Source organism: Lithobates pipiens, unplaced genomic scaffold (assembly GCF_037356315.1).
Source record: "Lithobates pipiens isolate NorthernLeopardFrog02 unplaced genomic scaffold, aLitPip1_a1.2 Scaffold_8, whole genome shotgun sequence".
NCBI lineage: Eukaryota > Metazoa > Chordata > Amphibia > Anura > Ranidae > Lithobates > Lithobates pipiens.
The window spans coordinates 683839380-683865475 of record NW_027507903.1 but is presented as its reverse complement, the minus strand read 5'-3'; the positions used below and the strand labels follow the sequence as shown (position 1 = coordinate 683865475).

General features: G+C 42.5%; 1 protein-coding gene across 1 annotated transcript; it reads left to right on the top strand.

The window, feature by feature from the left end:
* Nucleotides 1-17092: 17092 nt before the first annotated feature.
* Nucleotides 17093-22108, top strand: LOC143962542 (E3 ubiquitin-protein ligase TRIM39-like). Its single transcript, XM_077471813.1, has 2 exons — nucleotides 17093-18285; nucleotides 21029-22108. Exons 1-2 carry the CDS (start codon nucleotides 17509-17511, stop codon nucleotides 21917-21919), a joined length of 1668 nt encoding a protein of 555 aa, XP_077327939.1. The 5' UTR covers nucleotides 17093-17508; the 3' UTR covers nucleotides 21920-22108.
* The last annotated feature ends 3988 nt before the right edge of the window (nucleotides 22109-26096 follow it).

Here is a 26096-nt window from a genome sequence, read left to right as displayed (position 1 = left end):
GACCTCCCAGAGAACAGGGGTCTGTCTGGTTTCGGCCAGATGGACCAAGTGTAAGTACCCCAGTCTGGAGCCTAACGCCCCAGGGGATCAGGGCGAGGTCCTTCGATTTTGGAGGACTTTTGGCGTGTGTTCACACACCATGGACTTTAAAATATAAAAAAATAAATCATTGAACAATCACCACCCATTTACACATTATTATTGGACAATCACCACCCATTGATACATCATCATGGAACAATCACTACCCATTAATTAATTAGTGGTCCAAACATCTACTGGTATTATAACTATTGTAACACAGGGGGATCATTAGCTCTAGTGGTTGATGCATTTTCTAGTGACTCATAGTAGTCAGAAACTATATTTAAGGTCCTGCAGCCCATATTTATTAACCACTTCAGCCCCGGACCAATCAACAGCCTAAGGACCAGAGGTCTTTTTACAATTTTGCACTGCACTGCTTTAACTGGTAATTGCGCGGTCATGCAATGTTGCATCCAAACGAAATTTGCGTCCTTTTCTTCCCACAAATAGAGCTTTCTTTTAATGGTATTTGATTGCCTCTGCGATTTTTACTTTTTGCGATATAAATGGAAAAAGACCGAAAATTTTGAGAAAAAAAGATATTTTCTACTTTTTGTTATAAGAAAAATCGAATAAACTCAATTTTAGTGATACATTTAGGGCAAAATTTATTCAGCCACATGTCTTTAGTAAAAAAAAGGTAAATAAGCGTATATTTATTGCTTTGCGCAAAAGTTATAGCGTCTACAAATTAGAGTACATTTTCTGGAATTTACACAGCTTTTAATTGACTGCCTATCTCATTTCTTGAGGTGCTAAAATGGCAGGGCAGTACAACTCCCCCCCCCAAATGACCCCATTTTGGAAAGTAGACACCCCAAGGAAATTGCTGAGGGGCATGTTGAGCCCATTGAATATTTTTTTTTTGTCCCAAGTGATTGAATAATGACACAAAAAAAAAAAAAAGTTTACAAAAAGTTGTCACTAAATGATATTTTGCTCACACATGCCATAGTTATATGTGGAATTACACCCCAAAATATATTCTGCTGCTTCTCCTGAGTATGGGGATATGACATATGTGGGGCTTTTTGGGAGTCTAGCCGCGTACGGCACCCCGAAAACCAATCACTGCCTTCAGGATTTCTAAGGGTGCAAATTTTTGATTTCACTCCTCACTACCTATCACAGTTTCGAAGGCCATAACATGCCAAAATAGTATATTGGGGTACCTAGCGCTATATAAACCTGGCGGTGAACCTAAAAAAAAACTAGCTACCTAGCGACACTAGCGACACTAATGCAGCGATCAGAAAAATGATCGGTTAGTGACACTGGCAAAAGTGGGTGAAAGGGTTAACTCTAGGGGCAATCAGGGGGTTAAACCTTTATTGGGGGTGGTAGGGGGCTACCCTGGACCTAACACTAACTGCCCTGACAGTTTTTACTGTCACAACTGACACTGAATGCAGTGATCAGAAAATAAATGATCACTGCAATCAGTGACACTGTAACTGGAGGGGAGGGGGGCGGGGGGGGGATCGGGGGGCAATCGGGGGGGTGATCGGGGGGGTTTGTGTGCCTATGTGTGCCTACATGTCAGTGTAGTGTTTGGTGCACTTACTTTCACTCTTCTCCTCGTAGTCCAGTCAAAAAGACCGCCCCAAGGAGAATGACATCACTTCCTCCCTGCCTGTGTTCACTATACACAGCGGGGGAAGCTTCTCATTGGCCAGGAGCGATCGAGAGGGGATGGCCAGAAACCAACGGCCATCCCCTCATCCCGGATCACTCCTGCAGCGAAACGGACTGCCGCATCCAGCGGGAGGGGGTCCGATCAGACCCCCCACCCGCTGGAAGGCGAGCATGTACATGTATGTGCTTGTGCCTGTCGGTGCCATTGCAGCGACATACATTGCCATGAGGCGGTCTTTAAGTGGTTAAAAAAAGCAAAAAAATAAATAAAGCAAAAGTCCACCATATAATGTTTCTCACACAGGGTAAAAATCACTTGAAAATGCTAGCTGGCTACTAAGCTTTCATTCAGCTTTAATCACAGTACCTCTTCTCTTTACGCCGGTCACCGAGACCACAGGCTCTTCAGTGTGGACGGCTTCACACTAATGCACACAGCTCCTTTCAGGCCTTGGTCCTCAGGCTACTATTGGTCTCTTGCAGACCCACATGCAGCCTCTCTGACTCCTGGAGACCTCCTGTCTCCCTTGGGTGGATCCATCTCCAACTGGAAGCCTTGAGACCCCTTTCTGAAAGCGCACAGGTGTCGGCAGTAAAATGGCGCTATTTTTAGCGGCGCTTTATCGTTGTTTTTGTAGCGCTTTTCTGGCGCTAGCAGGGCGCGTATAACCCCCGCTAGCGGGCGAAAAAGGGTTAAAAGCGCCCACAAAGCCCTGCTACAGCAACGCTTTGCTGGCGGTTTGGCGGCGCTTCTAAGGATGAGCTTCAGGTTCGAGTCAAACTCATGTTCGACTCGAATATTGCCTGTTCGCCTGTTTAACGAACAGTGAACAATTTGGAGTGTTTGCGGCAAATTCGAAAAGCCGCAGAACACCCTATACAAGTCTATGGGAGAAATCTAAAGGCTAATATGCAAGTTACTATCCTAAAAAGTGTTTGGGGACCTGGGTCCTGCCCCAGGGGACATGTATCAATGCAAAAAAAAAGTTTTAAAAACTGCAGTTTTTTCGGGAGCAGTGATTTTAATCATGATTAAAGTGAAACAATAAAAGTGTAATATTCCTTTAAATATCATACCTGGGGGGTGTCTATAGTATGCCTGTGAAGGGGCGCATGTTTCCTGTGCTTGGAACTGTCCCTGCACAAAGTGTCATTTCTGCAGGAAATAAAAATCATTTAAAATCACTCACGGCTATAATGAATTGTCGGCTCCCGTAATACAGAGAACACTCATTGAAAGTCATTGATGAAAAAAAAAAAGCGTGGGGTTCCCCCAAATTCAATTACCAGGCCCTTCAGGTCTGGTATGGATATGAAGGTGAACCCCGCGTCAAATTAAAAAAAAATTGATATGGGGTTCCCTCTAAAAATACAGACCAGACCCTTTATCCGAGCACGCAACCTGGCAGGCCACAGGAAAAGAGGGGGGAACGAGAGAGCACCCCCCCTCCTGAACCGTACCAGGACACATGCCCTCAACATTGGGAGGAAGCTTTGGGGTCCCCCCAAAGCACCATGTCCCCATGTTGATGAGGACAAGGGCCTCATCCCCAGAACCCTGGCCGGTGGTTGTGGGGGTCTGCGGGCGGGGGACTTATCAGAATCTGGAAGCCCCCTTTAACAAGGGGACCCCCAGATCCAAGCCCCCCCATTTGAAATGGTAAGGGGTACAAAAGTACCCCTACCATTTCACAAAGAAAGTGTAAAAAATAGTTAAATAAGACAAACACACTTTTGAAAAAGTCGTTTATTAAAAATAAAAAAAATAAAAAATGATTCCAGCGGTGGTAATCCACTCTTGCTATCCAGCGACGGATGATCATCTCTCCGGGGTCCAGCGATGGCTGATCTAATCCAGCGACGGGTGATCTCTCCCTCCAGCACAGCGCAGTCCATCCATCCTCTGTCTCCACTGGCGGAGACACTGTGGGATCCCGGAAGCCTGACGTTTCTTATATGAGGAGGGCGGGGCCACCCGTCACCTGACCCTCGCCCCCTCTGACGCTAGTGGGGAAGCCTGGCTTCCTCAATGATGTGTGGGTGACCCCGCCCCCTCTGATGTAACGGAAACCTGTGTTACATCAGAGAGGGGCGGGGTCACCCATATGTCATTGGGGAAGCCAGGCTTCCCCACTAGCGTCAGAGGGTGATGGGTGGCCCCGCCCTCCTCATATAAGAAACGTCAGGCTACCAGGATCCCGCAGTGTCTCCGCCAGTGGACACAGAGGAAGAGATCACCTGTGGATTACCACCGCTGGAATCTTTTTTTTTTTATTTTTTTTATTTTTAATAAAGGAATTTTTCAAAAGTGTGTTTGTCTTATTTAACAATTTTTTACGCTTTCTTTGTGAAATGGTAGGGGTAAATACCCCCTTACTATTTCAAACGCAGGGACGGGATCTGGGGGTCCCCTTGTTAAAGGGGGCTTCCAGATTCTGATAAACCCCACGCTTTTATTTTATTTTTTTATCAATGACTTTCAATGATTGTTCTCTGTATTACGGGGAGTGATTTTAAATGACTTTTTTTCCTGCAGAAATGACACTTTGTGCAGGGACAGTTCTAAGCACAGGAAACATGCGCCCCTTTACAGGCATACTATAGACACCCCCCAGGTACGAAATTTAAAGGAATATTACACTTTTATTGTTTAACTTTATTTTTTTTTAACTCCTTTTTTTTTATTCTTTATTTAAATTTTCTATTTTACACTCGTAATAAAAATAACAAAAAGGTGACTGATACAATACACCCAAATTACATTGCAAATACATCCACAGTCCCTTCTAATACCCTCCCCTATTCCCAAGCCCTCCCCCCCCTCCCCCTCCATGCACGCCCCCTCTAAACTACTAGTCCATCTAGTTGATCCTTCCTCTTATCCTATATGCTCTTTCTAGCTCTAATTCTAGGTCTCTTGGGTTATCTCCCTCACATATCTCCATGAGTTTTTAACCTCCCCCCCACCCTTTCCATTTATCTTCCTTATCCACTTCGCTTTCCTCCTCCCTCTCTTTATCTTGCTCCCGCTCCATTTTTTTTAATATAATTTATTCCATTTATCCACTTACTTATCTTTGGACTTTCTAGTTTTTGCCAATTCTTTGGGATCAATTAATAATATTGGTACCAATGAGGCCTTCTATAACCCCATCGGTCTGTCCGTCTCGTGGAATAGACGGACCCATGGGTCAAGAGGGATAGAGTCACCCGTTATCTCTTTTATCAATGTCAAAATCCTTATCTAATAGTCTCTTATGGTGGGACATTCCCACCATATATGAGCCATTGCACCTACCATTTTACATCCTCTCCAGCATTCGGAAGAAGTTTCTGATTGATAACGACTCAGTCTGTCCGGAGTAAGGTACCATCTCACTAGACATTTGTAATTTATTTCTGTCATCCTCGCATCCGGTGCCGTTTCGTGTGTCATTCTCCAAATATTGCTTAGTCTAATACTCATATCCCTTGTGCCTATTTCCCTTTCCCATTTCTTGATACATGGAGGAACCTCCCCGTTCTCTTCCTCCAGCACCAATTTATAGATATAAGCAATACTGTTTTTGATATTTCCCTTTACTATCAACTTTTCCATTGCTGTATATTCCTTTTTCTGAACGAATTGGGTCGGGTAATTTTTCCACAAATGTTTTCACCTGGTTATACCTCCATGTATCAAGTTTCCACCGTTCTGTGTCACTTAATAAATTCTGAAAAGTGCGAATTTTTCCTTTTTCTACTATATCCTTCACTTGTACCTGTTTTTTTTGTCCAATTTCCCCCAACCTCCCTCGTCCCAGGTGCAAAAAACACATTATCCTTTAAATAGATTAGTGGGGAATTACTGTATTTATCGGCGTATAACACGCGCTGGCGTATAACACGCGCTGGCGTATAACACGCACCCCAAGTTTAGGAGGGAATTTTAAGGAAAAAAACTTTTAGGTGGGAAGTTTAAAGGAAAAGAAAAACTTACATTTAAATGCCTATCAGTGTCATCTGCAGCCTTGTCATGCAGCCTTGTCCACCATTGCAGCCTTGTCATGCAGCCTTGTCCACCATTGCAGCCTTGTCATGCAGCCTTATGCAGCCTTGTGCACCATTGCAGGCTTGTCTATTCAAATGGTCTCTTTTTCATTCTTTTAAAATGCCGCCACCGCCTCTTCTCGGCAGCTTTTGGCCGCCTTCGGCCGTTCTCGGCGGCCTTGGGCCGCCTTCGGCTCTTCTCGGCAGCTTTTGGCCGTTCTCGGCGGCCTCGGGCCGCCTTCGGCTCTTCTCGGCAGCTTTAGGCCATTCTTGGCAGCTTTCGGCCGCCGAGAGCGGCCGAAGGTGACCGGAAGCCGCCGAGAAGAGATGAAGGCAGCCAAAAGCTGCCGAGAACGGCCGAAGGCGGCCAAAAGCCGCCGATAATGGCCGAAGGCAGCCGAAAGCCGCCGATTATGGCCGAAGGCAGCAGAAAGCCGCCTTGAAGAGCCGAAGGTGGCTGAAAGTTGAAAAGCTGATAAATACGGTATATTTCCATTTTTTTTTTGTGCATGTATCTTATCCCATATATTCAATGCAGTGTAAGTGATTTCATGCGCATCCGATCCTAATTCCCTAAAATATGGTGGATTCCACACTATTTGACCCAAATGTGTCCTACTCATGCTAAATTCTATACCCCTCCATCTTTTTTCACTATTCTCTCTTGTCCATTCTACTAAACGTGACACTACTATCGCATAATAATATTTTTTAAAATCAGGAACAGTCAGAACCTCCTTTTTTATTATTTAGACACAAAACGGCCGCCGAAATACATGGTCTTTTATTCTGCCATATATATCTGGAGATGATACCTTTTAAAATTGTAAAAAAAAGATTTTGGAATCTTTAATGGGAGCATTAGAAATTTATAAAGAATTTTGGGAGTTATCATCATTTTTAACACATTTATACGACCAAACCACGAAAGTGTGGATATTGAATTTTTTTTTTTATTTCTCTCCTAATCTCGTCTAAGAGCGGGATATAATTTATTAAATACATTTTCCTCAAAGTATCTGTAATGCCGCGTACACACGATAGGACTTTTCAAGGGACTAAGTCCGACGGACTTTCGGCGGAGTTCTGACGGATTTGGCCACACACAATCACACCAAAGTCCGACAGATTTGAACGTGATGACGTACGACTGGACTAGAATAAAGAAGTTCATAGCCAATAGCCAATAGGTGCCCTCGCGTCGCTTTTTGTCCGTCGGACTAGCATACACACGAGCGGATTTCTCGGTAGGAACTGGGTCCGGCGGAGTTCCGGCGGAAAAATTTGAAACATGTTCCATTTCTAAAGTCTGTCGGATTTTTGCAAATCAAAAGTCCGCTGCAGCCCACACACGATCGAATGGTCCGCCGGAATTGTTCCGTCTGACCTTTGATGTCAAAAAGTCCGCTCGTGTGTACGCGGCATTAGTCTAATCCCCAAGAAGTACTTTATGTCCTGTTTCCAGATGAAGTGAAATTCTTTTCCTAATCTCTCTTCTTCTATCTTATTTATATTGATATTCAGTATTTCCGACTTTGTGGGATTTATTTTAAGATTAGAGAGCTCTCCATATTTTTCCAAAGCTCGTAGTAAGTTAGGGAGCGATGTCCTAGGATGTGAAATGAGAAAAGGCACATCGTCTGCAAAAGCTGCCAATTTATGTTCTTCTTGATCCACTGTTATCCCCCTTATGTCCGCACTATTCCTTATATAGGCCAATAAAGGTTTCAGTGTCAATATGAACAATAAAGGGGACAAAGGGCACCCCTGCGGAGAGGATAAGTGCCCATTTACCTTAACCCTTGTTTGGGGACACCTGTACAATGCTTTAATCCAACTTATCATCCTGGGTCCTAACCCCATTTCCTCCAGCACTTTCCAAATAAAGCCCCGGTCTACCCTGTCAAAAGCTTTTTCAGCATCAATTGACAGGAATAGACTGGGGCTTCCTTCATTCTTGGCTGCCTGTATTAGCATCAAGGCCCGGACTCCATTGTCCCGGCCCTCCCTACCTGATACAAAACCTGTCTGATCTGGGTGCACCAATGCACTCATCCTCTCTTTCAATCTATTTGCTAGTACACTAGCATAAAGTTTAGTGTCCGCATTTAATATTGCAATAGGCCTGTAGCTGGAACAAAAACTATCATCTTTCCCATTCTTTAATATTAATGTTATTGAGGCTAGCAGAGCATCTGTCCCCATGTCACATTCTTTACCTACTTGGACCAGAATGTCCTTAAACTTTTTTAACCCCTTCCTGCCGAGCTTACGCAGATGTGCATACTCGGCTTCCAGGGGGTATACCGGGATGATGCCCCCACCTGCAGGCATCATCCCGGTACCATTTTTCTGCTTCAACGTCCTAGCAAGCTGCTTACCGGACTTATTTCCCCATAGATATTGATTCCGCGATATCCTATTTATCTCTTTCCTGGCCATACTTTCCATAATGTCTTTTAATTCCTCTCTTTTACCGACCAATGCCTGGAAGATTGTCTGTGACCCCCCCCCCCATTTTTATGTTGTATTTCTAACCCGCGGATTTCTTCCATAAGATTTTTAATATTCATTTCACTTTCCCTTTTTTCCTGGCTCCTATGGAGATAAGGATCCCCCTTATATACGCCTTATGCGCTTCCCAGAGAGTATCTGAGCCGTTACTTCTCCATTATCATTATTCAAAAAATAGGCCTCCATCTCTTTCCGTATTTCGGCTTCTACCTCTGCATCCAGTAATAGGCTTTCATTAAGCCGCCACGTAAACGGTATCCTATGGATCCCCGGGGTCCTCATCTCCATAGTGACCGGAGCATGGTCAGATACTGACATTATTTCAATATTGACCACCCCTACCTCCTCCAATAATTTATGATCCACAAAAAAATAGTCCAACCTTGAGTACGTCCCGTGCACCGGGGAAAAGAAGGTGTAGTCCCTAAAGTGGAGTTGCCCCCCAAAAAATAAAACCACTTAAAAATCTTAAAAAAAATCAAAAAAAAATAATTGGCAAAAAAAAAATTTTTTACTCACCTCTAAATACCGGTTGCTAGGGGGTCCCTCGTAGTCTGCCTTCTTCATTGCCCGGGCTGGTGACATCACTTCCCCTCGCGCCGCACATTCACCTGGGACCTGTCACGTGTCCCAGGTGACTGTACGGCGTATCACGGCGCCCTGCGCCGCTCGCGCATGCGCAGTGGGTGCCCGGCTGTGAAGCCACAGCCGGGTGCCCACAGTATGCATGACGGCGCCGCGAGCGGAGCGGGGAGCGAGGGGGGGGCTTCGTTCCCCCGCATCGCTGGAACCCGGGACAGGTAAGTGTCCGATTATTAAAAGCCAGCAGCTGCAGTATTTGTAGCTGCTGACTTTTAATTTTTTTTTTTTAGGGGGTACCCCACTTAACTCCGTCATGTTCTACCCTCCATGCATCCATTAAATAGGCTTGGTGCAATTTAGTTTTTATCTTTTTTATTTGTTCCTTACTCCCCTGTGCACGCGACGTACTATCTAGCCTGGGGTCCAATCCAAAATTTAGATCTCCTGCCATGATGACCTTTCCTACTCTAAATTCCTCCAATATAGTCAAGATTCTGTTAAAAAAAATAAACAGGGTTCTTATTTGGACTGTATACATTAACCAGAGTGAATAACCCATCTCCCAATTGACCTTTAATAAACATATAGCATCCCTCTGGATCAATTCTTCTGTCTAAGACCTTGAATTTAATCCTTTCCGAAAACCCAATAGCCACCCCCTTTGCACCCCTTATTGTGGAGTCACCGTAGAACCAGGTAGGGTATTCTTTTGAGTACATTTAAATATTTGTATAGTGCGTTAAGCGAGTCTCTTGTATAAATATTACATCTACAGATCGCTGTTTGATTTCTTTAAGAATTTTAAGTCTCTTCCCATACGATCCTAGGCCCCTCACATTATATGTCATGAATTTTAATTCCATCTTCTACCTGGTTCCACGGTGTGTCCCACTCCTTACCAATTGGGGTCCCCATCTGCTCTTATCCTCCCTCTCCATCCACATAGTAATCTGGGTATACATGCATACCCACCCTCCCACTCCTCCATGCCCCCCACCTCCCACCCCCCCCCCATCACGACCTTTCCGGTCCTATATCTCGTGTCAGGCATCTTATCTAATGCCGACGGAAACACCTACCCCAGAGGGTGGGACTCAGGCCATGCCGACTTATATTTCAGGCTCTACTGGGCCTCCCCCAATAAACCAGAAGGAGTCCCTAAGAGCCCCACTATCTTTTTTGGGCAGTTCTTCCGCCTCCCCCTTATCATTCAACAATCTCCATGTTTTCAGCCCGTATCTCCCCCTCCTCCCCCCCAAAAAAAAACGGGGGGGGGGGGAGGGGGGAGTTGGGTACACATGAATGAATATCTCCCACCTACACACTCACCTATCTTATAAAATTTCAATATTTTACTTTTTATTATTCCCTCTCCCTACTCCCCAATTGTTTCACTTTAATCATTATTAAAATCACTGCTCCCAAAAAAACTGCCATTTTTAAAACTTTTTTTTGCATTGATCCATGTCCCCTGGGGCAGGACCCGGGTCCCCAAACACTTTTTAGGACAGTAACTTGCATATTAGCCTTTAAAATTAGCACTTTAGATTGTAAACGTTCGAGTCCCATAGACTTTGATAGGGTTCTAAAGTTCACATGAAGTTTAGGTCTGTTCGCAGGTTCTGGTGCGAACCGAACAGGGGGGGTGTTCGGCTCATCCTTAGGTGCTACCCAGGGGCGGACTGACCATTGGACCACCTGGGCACTGCCCGAGGGCCCCATGCCACTAGGGGGCCCCATCAGGGTTGCCAGCCTCATTAAAACAAGGGAAAGTATGTAAAAAACTGTTTTTTTTTTTACATCTGTCTCTGAAATGTCCCTTACCGACATCCTTTTGGTCTAAAAATCTCAAGATTATAGCTGCCCCACCTCTCCAGTACCTTCTCAGCTAATAGAAACATGTATGTGTATACTGTGTGATTGTATACTGTGTGTGTGTGTTTGTGTATACTGTGCGGCCCCATAATGTCTGATTGCCTGGGGGCCCCATAATCTTCTATTGCCCGGGGGCCCCATGAGTTGTCAGTCCGTCCCTGGTGCTACCTATTGATTTCAATGGGCAGGGGGGGGCGCTTTAGGAGTGGTGTATTCACCGCTCTTAATGTGCTGTAAAGAAGCTGCTGGCATGACTTTTTTTTTATGTCCTGCCAGCGCACCGCTCCAGTGTGAATGCACTCGGGCTTTCACGCTGGAGTGAGAGGAGTGGCTCTTTCAGAGCGCTTTTCAGGCACTATTTTTAACGCTATCGCGCCTGCAAAGTGCCTCAGGGTCAGTTCACACTGAGGCAGCACGACTTACAGCGCGACTGCCTCAGACGACCCAGACTCGACCGCTGCGGCGACTTGCAAAACGACTTCTGTATAGAAGTCAATGCAAGTCGCCCCCAAAGTCGTACAGGAACCTTTTTCTAAGATGGAGCAACTTGTGTCGCTCCGATTAGAACGGTTCCATTGTACAGAGTGGGAACGCTACTTGTCAGGCGGCTCAGTCGCCTGACAACTCATCCTAGTGTGAACCGACCCTTAGTGTGAAAGGGGTCTGAGGTATTTCTAAAACTCTGGTCCTTCACAAAACCTGCACACTTGGTTGGGGATTCCCTACCACCCAAGACACTGGGGAATCTTCAAACTACAGAGCCCTATCCAGGAATACCAAAACCTGGAGAAAGAAGTTTTCTCCACTCCGCATCTACGCTCTGTAGTCCTGCACTGAGCCAATGTGCACACCCTGTGTCCTGTAACTGACTGAAAGAAAGTGAGTAGGTAGTAGAAACTCTACATACACAAACACTTCCCAGTAAAATACATTTTACTCTAGTATTCTACTATACTCACAGGGGCGTTTCTTAATGAATAGCAAAGTCTTTGTGTAAATATGTGAATCAGTATCCCTTCTTCTAAAGGGTGTGTAGCGGAGATATGTATGTCTTCATCCAAGGCATTTCCAATGTACTTTCAGGACTAGAAATTGAAGAATCCTTCGTCCGTTCAATACTTCAACAATAGTGGTTTTATTGTTCAGAAAGATAAGCAAAGAGAAGACTGGCATCTGGTAACATATGGCATGGTGATGGCCTCAGAAGTAAGAAAGGGGCGTCTGATCTACATTCTCCAAAGTGTAGAGTTCCTTCTCTTCCCACTGATCTACCCTCACTCTCATAATCCTACTCCATTCTTATACTGTTTCATGATGTTATGTCATCATATCCTAAGAACACCCATATTTGCATATATACCTAATATGGTTCAGTCTATAGATCCACCCATTGTACTGACATAGTAACTCAAAAATAGAAGTACCTACTCAGCAAAACCACTCCCATCTGTATTCTGTGTTATTCTGTGACCTTTAGAGACCATCACCTATTACCGTACATATAACTTACATATATTTTCAGAAACTTTTATCACTTAAAATATTAATTAACTCAAAAACTTCTAATGCCGCGTACACACGAGCGAATTGTCCGGCGTACTTAGTCCACCGAAACGCATTTCAGCGGACAATTCGATCGTGTGTGGGCTTCAGCTGACTTTTCCAGCGTAAAGTCTGGCAGACTTAGAAAGTAGTTTTGCAGTCCAATCTTTCCACCGGACTTGGGTTTCAGCGGACAATACGTTCGTCAGTGTGCTAGTCCGGCGGACTAAGAATGAAGCATGCTCAGAAGCAAGTACGCAAAAGGAAGCTATTGGCTACTGGCTATGTACATCATCGCGCTAGCAAACGCCGGACATTCTGTGTGTCCGTGTGTGGCCAAGTCCGTTCGGTAGAAAGTCCGCAGGACTATCCGTCGGATTGTTTGCCGGACTAAGTACGCCGGACAATTCGCTCGTGTGTACACGGCATAACACTGACCAATTTCATAGTGCAAGCATCTTATTCTGTCACACTATGTTAAATATTATCAGTGGATGCCAGTTAATTGCAGTGCAGTGATTGTTTTTTGACTTGCCAGACCGAAGCTGGCAAGTTATTACTCCCATGTTATGCTCAGTACCGAGACAGGATTGCCCAGTGCCCAGGGCAAGGATGCCAAACTGAGCCCCCATACCCCCCCATCACTGGACCCTGGGACCGGTGAGTGTCCGTTTATTAAAAGTCAGCAGCTTTTTGTAGCAGCTGACTTTAAAATATATATATTTTTTTTTTTGGCGGAACTCTTTAAGTATGCCCCAAAACCCTGTATATATAGACAGCTGTATGATCCTTATTTGATTGTTTGAGAAAAGGAGCGTGTCTGTTCACAATGCCCATGCTTGGAAATGCATTGCCCAATGACCGTTGACATCAAGGTCCACAAGCGCTTGGACTTCAAACCTTCCTAGCTAGCTTCCTACAGCCCAGACAGTGACATGCCAGCTGGATTGGCGGTGACTAGGGATGAGCTTCGAGTTGGACTGGAACATTGCCTGTTCGCCTGTTTAGCGAACAGTGAACAATTTGGGGTGTTCGTGGCAAATTCGAAAAGCCGCGGAACACCCTATACAAGTCTATGGGAGAAATCTAAAGTGCTCATTTTAAAGGCTAATATGCAAGTTACTGTCCTAAAAAGTGTTTGGGGACCTGGGTCCTGCCCCAGGGGACATGGATGCAAAAAAAGTTTTAAAAACGGACGTTTTTTCAGGAGCAGTGATTTTAATAATGATTAAAGTGTAACAATACAAGTGTAATATTCCTTTAAATTCCGTACCTGGGGGGTGTCTATAGTATGCCTGTGAAGGGGCGCAGGTCGAACCCCGCGTCAAATAAAAAAAAATGACGTGGGGGTCCCCCTAAAAATCCATACCAGACCCTTTATCCGAGCACGCAACCTGGAAGGCCGCAGGAAAAGAGGGGGGGACGAGAGAGCACCCCCCCTCCTGAACCGTACCAGGCCACGTGCCCTCAACATTGGGAGGATGCTTTGGGGGTCTGTGACCCCTCAAAGCACCTTGTCCCCATGTTGATGTGGACAAGGGCCTCATCCCCACAACCCTGGCTGGTGGTTGTGGGGGTCTGCGGGCAGGGGGCTTATCAGAATCTGGAAGCCCCCTTTAACAAGGGGACCCCCAGATCCCGCCCCCCCCCATTTGAAATGGTAAGGGGGTACAAAAGTACCCCTACCATTTCACAAAGAAAGTGTAAAAAATTGTTAAGACAAACACACTTTTGAAAAATTCCTTTATTAAAAATAAAAAAAAGATTCCAGCGGTGGTAATCCACTCTTGCAATCCAGCGACAGATGATCATCTCTCCAGGGTCCAGCGATGGCTGATCTGATCCAGTGCAGCACATCCATTCATCTTCTGTCTCCACGGAGGAGATACTGTGGGGATCCTGGCGGCCTGACGTTTGTTATATGTGGAGGGTGGGGCCACCCGTCACCTGACCCCGCCCCCCTCTTACGCTAGTGAGGAAAGCTTCCCCAATGACGTATGGGTGACCCCTCTCCCCTCTGATGTAACACAGGTTTCCATCTGCCTATATTCTCTACTCCCGATATATAATACATGCTTAAGTCTACGCATGTAATGTCATGTACTTGGTTTCTGTTTTATTGGTTGCCACTGCAGAATTTGTGATATACCACATGTAACTTTTGTCTTTTGTAAACTTACAAAACTTTAATAAAATGTATTGGAAAAAAAAAAAAAAAGAAAAGTTAATTGAGAAAGGCTATCCTTCACAGCTAGTAGAACACGCTTACAGCACCTTCCTCTCGGGGAAGAAGTCCAAGGTGGCCAAACCCCAAGTAGAATCTACTGTACATTTTATTACAGGGTTTTACAGACAATATAAAAGAATGGAACATATCCTTAAAAAACATTGGAGTATTTTGAAACAAGATCCTCATCTAAGCTCTACATTGGGAGATGGACCCAAGGTCACCTATAGAAGGGCCCCCACACTTAAGAATAAGATTGCCCCCCAGTAAATTGAAATATAAACGTGACACAAATCCTCTGTGTCTTATTCCACTTAAAGGGATGTATAGGTGTAATAAGCCTCTCTGTAAAACTTGTCAATTTGTTAACCATGGCCAAAAAAATGTTTACCCATAAAGGAATAACCCATTATTTTAATCAATTTCATAATTGCTCTAGCGACTATGTTGTTTATTGCTTGATGTGTCCATGTAAAATGTTATATGTGGGCCGTACTATCTGTCCCCTCAGACAACACTTTGGCAAGCATCGTTGGGTCACAGAATTAGGGAGTGATAAACACAGTGTGCCACGACACTTTCTAGAGTTTCATAATCAGTCCACGTTGGGCCTCCAAGTATGGGTGATTGAATCCATACCTGGTGACATCTCTGAAGCAGAACGTTTCTCGAAATTGTGTGAGCGTGAAACGTTCTGGATTTTTACTTTGGATACGCTTGCCCCTAATGGCCTTAACGAGGAAATTGAGATACACACTATCTTGTGACTCGTTATTGCGGATATAGCCAATAAAGACACTAAAAAAATGCTTTTTCTGTAAGGATTATTTGTTAATGTTTTTCTTTTATTAATTATTACGTATTATTTTTATTATATATATTTTTTATTTTTATTTTTTTATATTTATTATTATTTTTCATTTTTATTTTTAATTTTCCTAATTTATTTTTTTTTAATTAATTTCAGACTTATTATTATCATTATTTTTTTTATTTATTCTATCATTTATTTATTTATTCGATTCATTATTCTCATTATTATTTTTATTATATATATTTTTTATTTTTATTTTTTATATTTATTATTATTTTTCGTTTTAGTTTTTCTATTTTTTTTTAATTATTATTATTATTAATTTCATACTTATTATTATCATTAGTTTTTTGTTCTATCATTTATTTATTTGATTCATTATTCTCATTATTATTTTTATTATTAGTATTTTTTAATTTTCATACAGTAGTTTATCTTAAGATTCTTGCAAGATCAAGAGCATAATGCTAAGAGGTTATTTATTTATTTACTTATGAGCTGATTTATCATTTGACATGGCAACACTGTATTTTCTTTATTTGATATGGCCAGCATTAGTTTTTCTTAAACCTTTTCGGCCCAAACTATACACCGTTGTTTGTCTAATGATTGTATTTAATAGCCGTCACTCCGTTCCCTTCTTTTTCTACACTTGACAAAGGAGCACTCTGGCTCCGTACGGAACCCGCGCATGCTCAGAAACGCGTTGTGTGTTCCCTTGTACCTGTGACGTCACACGCTGTCTCCGTGAGCTGCTCTGCAATCGGTCAGCAGCGAGACACAGCTGGGTTCTCTCCCAGCGTCTCGTGATCAACACTAGGGGTTCTGATTGATTTTTTTGGACGCTTTAAGGACATGCTGATGACCAGAGGACTTGACTATGTTTATCCCCAGCTTTCTGTTCGGTAAATGTAAAGCCGCGTACACACGGGCGGATTGTATGGCCTACTTAGTCCGTTGAAACACATTTCAGCGGACAGTCCGCTCGTGTGTGGGCTTCAGCGGACTTTTTCAGCGTGCAGTCTGGCGGACTAAGTATTTCGGAATTTCCGTAATACTGTCCGTCATACTTTGGTTTCAGCGGACAATCCGCTCGTCAGTAGGCTAGTTCGACGGACTAAGAATGGCGCATGCTCAGAAAGGATTTACAAGGCAGAAGGTTGCATTGCTGTGTATTGGACTTCCTATGTGCATCCGTGTGTGGTCAAGTCCGTTCATTCGAAAGTAGGACGGACTGTCCATCGGATTGTATGACGGACTAAGTAGGCCATACAATCCGCCCGTGTGTACGCGGCTTAAGTGACAGAAACTTGATATTTAATGAATTAAAGCTTATTTTACTAAGTGGCGCTTTTCTACTTGTTTTCTTCTATGTGATTGAGTCGGCTTCACTCTAAGATCAGCAGCCTTCAGTGAAAGAGCATATATTATTGCCTGCCTGTCCAGCAAGAATTTCCTCTCCCTGGGACTGATTGGACATTTATAAGTATCTTTATAGACTTTTTATTCATTTCTCCCAGTAAGTTTTTTAAAAAAAGTCAGGATTAGGCAATATCTTTATATATATTTGTATATGAATTTTATTTTAATATTTCAAACCTTTTGAGTTATGAAATTTACATTGATTTACTGAGCGCCTATGTTCTTTTATGTTTTCCTACGTGGCAGTAGGTCTGCAGGAACATTGGTGCCAATTGGTTGATCCTGCCTTATGTCACGCCCCTCTATGCTCCCATTGGTCTCCTCCCCAACCTCGCCATTCATTAATTGCTGTACATCCTCATGGAGCAAGTGACTGACACTGTGCTGAAATATCTCAGATGACTTCTCCATGCCAATTGGTGGGGCAATGACAGGAGTATCTGTGGATGAGGAGGAAGAACAGGGAGCTTCAATCTATTCTGATCCTGGAAGACAGAGGAGGAGGAGGATGAAGACTTGATTAGACTCCACGGTCTTCTCTTCAGCTCTGGGTGTATAACAGGCTTGCTGCCAGAAAAATGTGCCCCACCCCTAGGTGCTGCACCCCGATGTGGTCTGTGAGTACAAATGCTGGAAGAAAAGTATGTCATGGTGGCCCTCAAGGGGTTAAATAGATGTTTATAAGTGTAAATGTACACAGTCATGGGGCGTGTCCTAATCTGACATAGAAAGGTTTTTAAGTCAACAGAGAGCTGATCTCAGCCTCACCCTGTGTAGGAGGATGTCACCCCTCCCCCATCCACATTCCTCTCCGGTGTCAGAGACTTTTAGTTTAGTTTCTCTTCTGCTGTCAGCGATGGCGTCTGGTGATCTGAGAGCTGAGTTGGAATGTTCCGTCTGTCTGAACATTTATACCGATCCTGTAACCCTGAGATGTGGTCACAACTTCTGCCGGGTCTGTATTGATCGTGTGTTGGATACACAGGAGGGGTCTGGAGGATATTCCTGTCCTGAATGTAGAGAGAAGTTTCCTGATCGGCCTGCACTGCACAGGAACATAACACTACATAACATAGCAGAGACTTTCCTGTCTCCTCAGCCAGATCGGGAGGAGTCCGGGGTCTTCTGTACTCACTGTGTGGACTCTCCTGTACCTGCTGTTAGATCCTGTCTGCTTTGTGAGGTTTCTCTGTGTGATAAACACCTGAGAGTCCACAAAAAGTCCCCAGAACACGTCTTATGTGACCCCACCTTGTCCATGGAGAGCAGGAAATGCTCCGTCCATAAGGAAGTTTTGAAGTATTTTTGCACCAAAGATAACACCTGTATCTGTGTGTCCTGCAGTTTGGCTGGAGAACATCGGGGACACCAGGTGGAGACACTGGATGAGGCTTTTGAGAAGAAGAAGAAGACACTGAGGAATGTTCTGCAGAAACTTCTGACAAAGAGAGAGGAGACGGAGGAAAGAGTCCAGAGTCTGCAGGAACACAGGAGGAAAGTAGAAGAAGAAGAAGCCGCTGGTGACACCGAGAGAGTCACTGCCCTGTTTAGAGATCTCAGGTAGACATGTGCACTGACAAAAAAATTGTTTTCTTTTCATTCTTTTTTTGCTTTTTTTGGAAATTCGGAAATTCAGAAATCTGAAAATCCTGATTTTCTAATTTTTGAATTTCCAACATTCCAAATTTTGAATTTCAAATTTCCAAATATTCAAATTTTCTAATTTCCGAATTTTTCAAATTCCGAATTTTCTCATTTCTGAATTTTTCAAATTTAGAATTTTCCCATTTCTGAATTTTGAATTTTCCAATTTCCGAATTTTTGTATTTCAAATATTTGAAAATCCAAAAATTTGAAAATATGAAAAAAGCAAGAAAATCTGTAGAATTCAAAATAATAACTAAGTATTAAATTATAGGTATTGGAATTTACTTTCAAATTTGGTTGTTAGTGAATGTAGCAAATACAATTGTATCTGAAGTTATGAATTATCCGAAATAATTAATAATAAAAAGGTTTTGTTATTATTATTGTTATTTATTATTATTAGATCACTACTTTCTTTTTGCTTAGATTCGTTATTTCAGATAATTTGTAACGTTGGATACATTCATATTCATTACATTCACTAACAGCCAAATTTGAAAGAAAATTCTAATACATATAATTTAATATTTATTATTGTTTAATTTTTATTTCAGATTTATGGGTTTTTAAACTTTCAGATTTTCATTCTTTAGAATTTTCAGATTTTCATTCTTATTTTTGAATTTTCAAATTTACACATTTTTGCATTTTCAGATTTTCATTCTTATTCTTGAATTTTCAAATTTACAAATTTGGGAATTTTCAAATTTACAAATTTGGGAATTTTCAAATTTACAAATTTGGAAATTTTCAAATTTACAAATTTGGAAATTTTCAAATTTACAAATTTGGGAATTTTCAAATTTACAAATTTGGGAATTTTCTGATTTTCATTTTTATTTTTGAATTTTCAAATTTACACATTTTTGAATTTTCAGATTTTCAGCACTTTTATTTATTTAGAGTTGCCAAGTTGGATTTTATCAAAATGGGATTTTTTTTTTATTGCATAATGTTTTTATTGAGGAAAAACGAGGAAAAGTTAACAATGAACAGAATTGTCCAAGCAAAACAGTAAGTACAAGTAACCAATGGTTTAAAGAGATACACAGGCTTCACATCTTTCCTCAGGAAAACAAGTGTGTCACTAACGATAACACAGCATCATACATTAGCTTGTGGATAGGGATGTCGAATTTTGTATTCTATTGTATTCCGGGTGGTGGTGCAGCTTTCCTGGAGGGTGGTTTGACAGGTTTTTGGGAGGGTGTGTTCTCGTTGAGTGCTGTTATCTCTGTTTTCCCGGTCGTTTGGTAAGCTATGTTGAGTAGAGTTCTAATGCTTCTGTGGGGTTGTAAGGTTCATATGTACCTGTCCTTATTCAGCTCAGTTGAGTGTGTATCTTGTGATTCGTATATGAGTGGAGACAACCAGTCCCGCTGGTTGTCTTGGTGAAGTCCGTTGGTTGTGTGTGGAAGGATAAGGTGGGGGGTGGGGAGGGGTTCTCGAAGACAGGTAGGTGTAAGGGTTGGGGTTAGATTTGTTTAGGGTTTGGTGGAAAAGGAGTGGAAAGGATTGTAGAGTTGGCTATGGTGTGGGGTTGGCTGGAGAGTAAGAGGATGGGTTAGATCGAGTTAGGGGTGGCAGGAGCCTCCAAACTGGTCCTGGATCTCAGCCCCGCCCTCATCAGTCCTTCTATACATTTAATATTGTTTAGGATGCTATGAGCTTGTTGAGAGAATGTGTATTGAAATAGTTTTAAGTAACATGTGTTTGGACTGCGTGTTTGTATTTTGGTGTAGTCTTAAAGTGGGACCAGCATGCCCAACGTGTATTATGTTTGGTGATATTATCATGTGCAATGGCTATGAGCTCTTCCATTTCTGCAATTTTGTTGACTCTCAGAAGCCAGTCTTTGATTGAGGGAGCCCTGGGTTTGCCCCATAGGAACGGTATGCATAGCTTGGCTGCGTTCAGCATGTGCATTGCCAGAGATTTAAAGTAAGCCCATCTGGGTAGTGTGGTATGGTGTAATAGTAGCTGTGCAGGGGAGAAGTCTTGGGTAAGTGTGGTTATCCTTGATGTGATGATGTGTACTTCCTTCCAGAATTTTTGGATGATGGGGCATGACCACCAGATGTGAAGCTGTGAACCAGGTACTGAATTGCATCTCCAGCATAAGTTTGATGTTGAGGGCGTGTACTTGTTAACGAGGGTTGAATTTTCAGATTTTCATTCTTATTTTTACATTTTCAAATTTTTACATTTTCAAATTTTTACATTTTCAAATTTTTACATTTTTAAATTTACACATTTTTGATTTTTCAAATTTATGAAATTTAGAATTTTTGAAATTCCAAATTTAAAATTTTCACATTTCTTAATTTAGAATTTCTGAATTTTCCAAAATTTTCGAATTTCCGAATTATCCAAAATTTTGAATTTCCGGATTCGATTTTCGAAATCTCAATTTTCCGAAATCTCAAATTTCCAAAATGTAGAATTTCTGAAATTTTGAATTTTCCTATTTCTGAATTCCAAATTTCTGAAAATGTAAAATTTCTGAAAATTTTGAAATTTGAAACTTGGAAATTCGGAAACTTGGAAATTCTAAATTTCAGAAACTCAGAAATTCAAAAGTTTGGAAAATTGAAAATGTCACAATTGACAAATTTGTCAAAATTTGTTAAAAAACGAATTCGGAACTAAACAAATTGCACATGTCTTATCTCAGGAGACGTCTGGAAGACCTGGAGAAGAGAGCCCTGAGGGACATCTCCGGGAGGGCAGAGCGGATCTCCATCTCCATCCGGGATCTGGAAATAAAGAAGGAGGAGCTGTCCAGGAAGTTGCGTCACATTGAGGAGCTGTGTAACGTGACGGATCCACTGACTGTCTTACAGGAATCAGACACAGGTGACTTGTGTGATACTGAGGATGGAGATAATGAGGACAGAGAGAGACATGAGGAGCTCCTCCATGATGGAGGGGGTCTGGATGTGGCGGGGGTCTTACACACAGGTTTATCTGATATAATAACAGAGGTAAATGTATACTCCTATATACAGGGAGCTGCAGACATATTACTGGATGGAAACACAGCTCATAATATTCTACAGATATCAGATGACAGGAAAACTGTATCCTGGTCAGATAGAAACCAGAATCACCCAGAAACACCAGAGAGATTCCAGGATTCTCCTCAGGTGTTGAGCAGTCGGAGTTTCTCCTCAGGGAGACATTACTGGGAAGTGGATGTCGGGGGGTCAGAGAGCTGGAGAGTCGGGATGTGTTACCCCAGTATAGCGAGGAGAGGGGGGGAGGCAGGGATTGGATGTAATAAGAAGTCCTGGGGATTGTGCAGGTATAATAATCAGTATTATGTGATACATGACAGGAAAGTGATCCTCTTACCCCCCAATCCCTCCAGTAACAGAGTCAGGATATATCTGGATTATGAGGCCGGGCGGATCTCCTTTTATGATCTGTGTGACCCGATCCGACACCTCCACACCTTCACCACCACCTTCACTGAGCCCCTCCATGCTGGGATATATATATGGAGAGGTTGTATAAAGATATGTGGGGGGAGGAGGAAGATGTGAGAACTCTGCCCACAGTCTGGTGACATCACAGTGGACGGGTGGTGGGATTGGTTCATTGATCAGCCAATGATTGGAGGAAGTGGTGGCTCCTGGGAGAAGTCTGAGGGCCTCCTTCTGAAAATACTAGTTCCCTGGCTGTGTGTAATGTAAGAACTTATAAAGTGGTAGTAAAGACAAAATATAAAATGACGGATATGACGGCGTCTGTCACTGACATGAACACAGCGGTCTTTGTTTTTTCGGAGTCCTCCTGGAATTTTCTTCTTTTACCTGTTGGTTCTTCTGTTATTTCTCACATCTAAGGATTGGTAAGCTCCAATAATTGTCATTTTTGTTTTTGGGATTTATTACCACTTTAAAGTGGAGGGCCACCCTGAAAACCAAAAAATGTTAAAAATGACAAAAAAATCTAAAAAAAATAAAATGAGAAATTTTTTTTTTTTTTTACTTACCAGAAATGCCTGTTGCTAGGCACTTTATCCTAATCTTCCTCTTCCTCCTCCGCGGAGATCTTCTGTCTTCTGTCTTCGTCGCGGCGTCTTCTGGGTAATGGGTCGCGCTGTGTTCTGGGAACTGTGTGTTCCAGAACACAGCGCGTCCCATTCAGAAAGCGCTGCGGGACTCGCGCATGTGCAGTAGTTCCGGGACTCGCGCATGCGCAGTAGGAAACGGGCAGTGAAGCCGTAAGGCTCCTCTGCCTGTTTCCCTTACAGGGAATGGCGGCGCCGGGACCCGAGAGCCGAGGGACGGCTCGGCCTCGGGCGCCCTGGACAGGTAAGTGATTTTATTAAGTCAGCAGCTGCAGTGTTTGCAGCTGCTGACTTTTTTTTTTTTAAACTGGCCCTCCTCTTTAAGTCTCCGACCCGGAACAAGCATGGGGGGAATAAGAATCAGAAAAGAGTCAGAATTCCTTATCTCTATACTTGTTCCAGGTCACAGACTGAGACAGTAATGAAGGCAAAGCATCAGCATGACAGCCAGGGAACAAGCATTCTCACAAGGAGAGTAATGGTAGAAATGGCTGCCCCCATGATTCTCTCATGACAGGGGCCCTTTAACCCTTTCTCTTCCAGAACCGTTTTAGCATTTTTTGCACACATGTTTAACCGCTTGCTGCCCGTCGGCCGTCATATGACAGCTGGGGGCAGTGCGGCTCTTGTTCTGGGTGGACATCATATGACGGCCTCCCAGAACGACCAATCTCATGCGCCCATTGGGGTGCGCATCACGGCGATCGGTGGTGAGGTGTGTCAGTCTAGCACACCGCCACACCAATCTTGGTAAAGAGCCCCTGATTATAATTTTTTTTTATTAGTAATGGCGGCGAATCTGCAATTTTTTTTATCATGACTGCGACATTGCGGCGGACACATCAAACACATTTGACACTATTTTTGGACCATTGACATTTATACAGTGATCAGTGCTATGCCGCCGGTGACGCAGTAGCGATCTCTCTCCTCCCCCAATCAGTCCCATCCCCCCACAGCAAGAAACACCTCCCAGGGAATACATTTAAACCCTTGATCGCCCCCTAGTGTTACCCACTTCCCTGCCAGTGACATTTATACATAGTTAGTAAGATTGAATAAATACACCGGTCCATCCAGTTAAACCTGAGGGAGTGTCTACAATTGTCCCTATCCCTGTACATTGCACCCTTACATCGGTCCCTACCCTCAAGGAGCCCACAATATAAGGCCCCCATTCATATACTAGGGCCAATTTTGGATAGAAGCCAATTAACCTACCTGCATGTCTTTGGAGTGTGGGAGAAAACTGGAGTACCCAGAGGAAACCCACACAGGCACAGGGAGAACATGCAAACTCCAGGCAGGTAGCGTCATGGTTGGGATTCTAACCGGCGACCCTTTTTAATGCTAGGCAAAAGTCCTAACCATGACAGCATTGTGCTACCCGATAATACAGTAATCAGTGCATTTTTATAGCTCTGATCGCTGTATAAATGTCAGTGGTCCCAAAATAGTGTCAAAAGTGTCTGATCTGTCCGCCGCAATGTTGCAGTCCCACTAAAAATCGCTGATCACCGCCATTACTAGTAGAAAAAAATAAAAATTTAAAATGGCATAAATCTATCCCCTATTTTGTAGATGTGATAACTTTTGCACAAACCAATCAGTATATGCTTATTGCGATTTTTTGTTACCAAAAATATGGAGAAGATATATATTGGTCTAAACTGATGGAAAAAAAAAAAAAAATGTAATATTAATTATCGCAAAAAGTAAAAAAAAAATATTTTGTTTATAGAGCAAAAAATAAAAAAATGCAGAGATGATCATATACCACCAATAGAAAGCTCTATTTGTGGGGGGAAAAGTGATGGTGACGGGGATTTTATTAAACATAATATATAGTGCACTGCAACCAAAAACTCATAAATCAAGTCCAAATATTGACAAAATTCCACCGCAGTGCAACTTTCAGTGACAGTTCATTGATATCCGGTGACTTCAGACTCTCGCTGGAATGTCTGATATATTTTATTTATTATCGATGATGTGGAAATATTGAGCTTCATATTTATATCAAGAGGCTTCAAGGGAACCATTGTGAGGACTTTCTAATTATATTATCCTGGCCCGTTAAATGGGTATATATATATATATGTGTGTATTTTTACAGGAAGATGATGTACATAATATATTTTATGATATTATGATGAGATTTGGGTCCGGCTCACAAGACTTCTTCATGTTTCTCAAAAGCCGTTTGATGTCTTCAATAGTCAGGTGATAACTAAGTCCCCCGATTGTTTATAGAGATGGACATATCAGAGGAACTGGTTATACTCGGATCAAAGAGGGTTTCTTACCCAACAACCAGAAACATGGTAGACAGAGAGGCACCGAAGAGAGTCTAATGCTTATGTGAGAAGCATGATGGCCAACTAGGCTTCAGGTACAGAATTTGATACAACTCTGAACCAATGAAAGTAGTCCATTTGTGTAATTGGTGGGGGAGGGTAGAGAGGGAACATAAAAATCAAAGCTCCCATTGATGGGCCTCTTTTAGCCTCATGGTCTCCACAAGCATGGTCACGTAAGATCTGTCTGTGGAACGTATCCGTATTATCTTATTTCTCTTTTCTTTTTTCTCTCCTAGGATTTGCCTTAATACACTGATAGCATTTATATGTTCATTGTAACAATATATCCTTTTTGTATTAATTATCTTTGTCCACTGGCAACACTGTATGTGTAACATCACTACGTTATATTTGGTGATATCTGATTATTCTAATGTTTCTTTTCTGTATAAATAAATGTGATTGTTATTCTTTTTGCACAGTTATCATTCATTTTTTTAATTCTATCCATAATAGCTGCAACCGCATTGGTTGATTCTTATATAGACAAAAGGTTTTAATCATTTATTTTATTTTCACAATCACATTGTTTATTGTACTGATTATGTATATATATTTTGTTCACAATTACAGTTATTTTATTCCTCCTTTTCCTGTTTCTATCAATGTTGGCAGCTTTCAGTCCTGGAAATCAGTGGCAGCTGGTGCTCAATTTTTTTGGGGGACGGCGTAAATAATAAAAAAAAAAAAACATCAATTGCAGCCAATGTGCCCATCAAACGCTGCAACTGTGCCCATCAAACGCAGCCACAGTGCCCATCAATTACAGCCACTGTGTCTTCAAACGCTGCCACTGTGCCCATCAAATTCAGCCACTGTGCCAAACGCTGCCACTTTGCCCAACACTGCCAGTGTGCCCATCAAACAATATTTGAGGAATAATGAGGTTGTCTCACTTCCTGGTAAAGCAGAACTCCGGGCTGTATTCATGTATACAGAGCCACCTTCATTTCTCTCTTCTATCTGCCCGGAGTTCAGCTTTACATTAGAGAAGACACCCCGACATTCTCCTCCTCATTGCTTTCCTAAGATTTTGTTAAATTTTTTTCTCTGAATGTTTTTTCCTATAGTCTCCATTTATATAGAGAAATGTTCTTTTATCATATAGTGATAGGAAGTGATGAGGATTTAGGCCCCGTTCGCGACTTGTCATGTGACTTTGGCCCCCGAAGTCGCACAAGTCGCACCCCATGTTTTGAGTACTGTTCATATCTGTGCGACTTCAAAGTAGTTCCTGCACTACTTTGGTTCAACTTTCATGTATAGACCTCAATGTAAACCCTCAAA

Coding starts and splice junctions, on each gene's coding strand:
- LOC143962542 (XM_077471813.1), top strand. CDS start 17,509: ATGTCACCCCTCCCCCATCCACATTCCTCTCCGGTGTCAGAGACTTTT. Junction 18,286..21,028: donor CTGCCCTGTTTAGAGATCTC/AGGTAGACATGT, acceptor GAACTAAACAAA/TTGCACATGTCTTATCTCAG.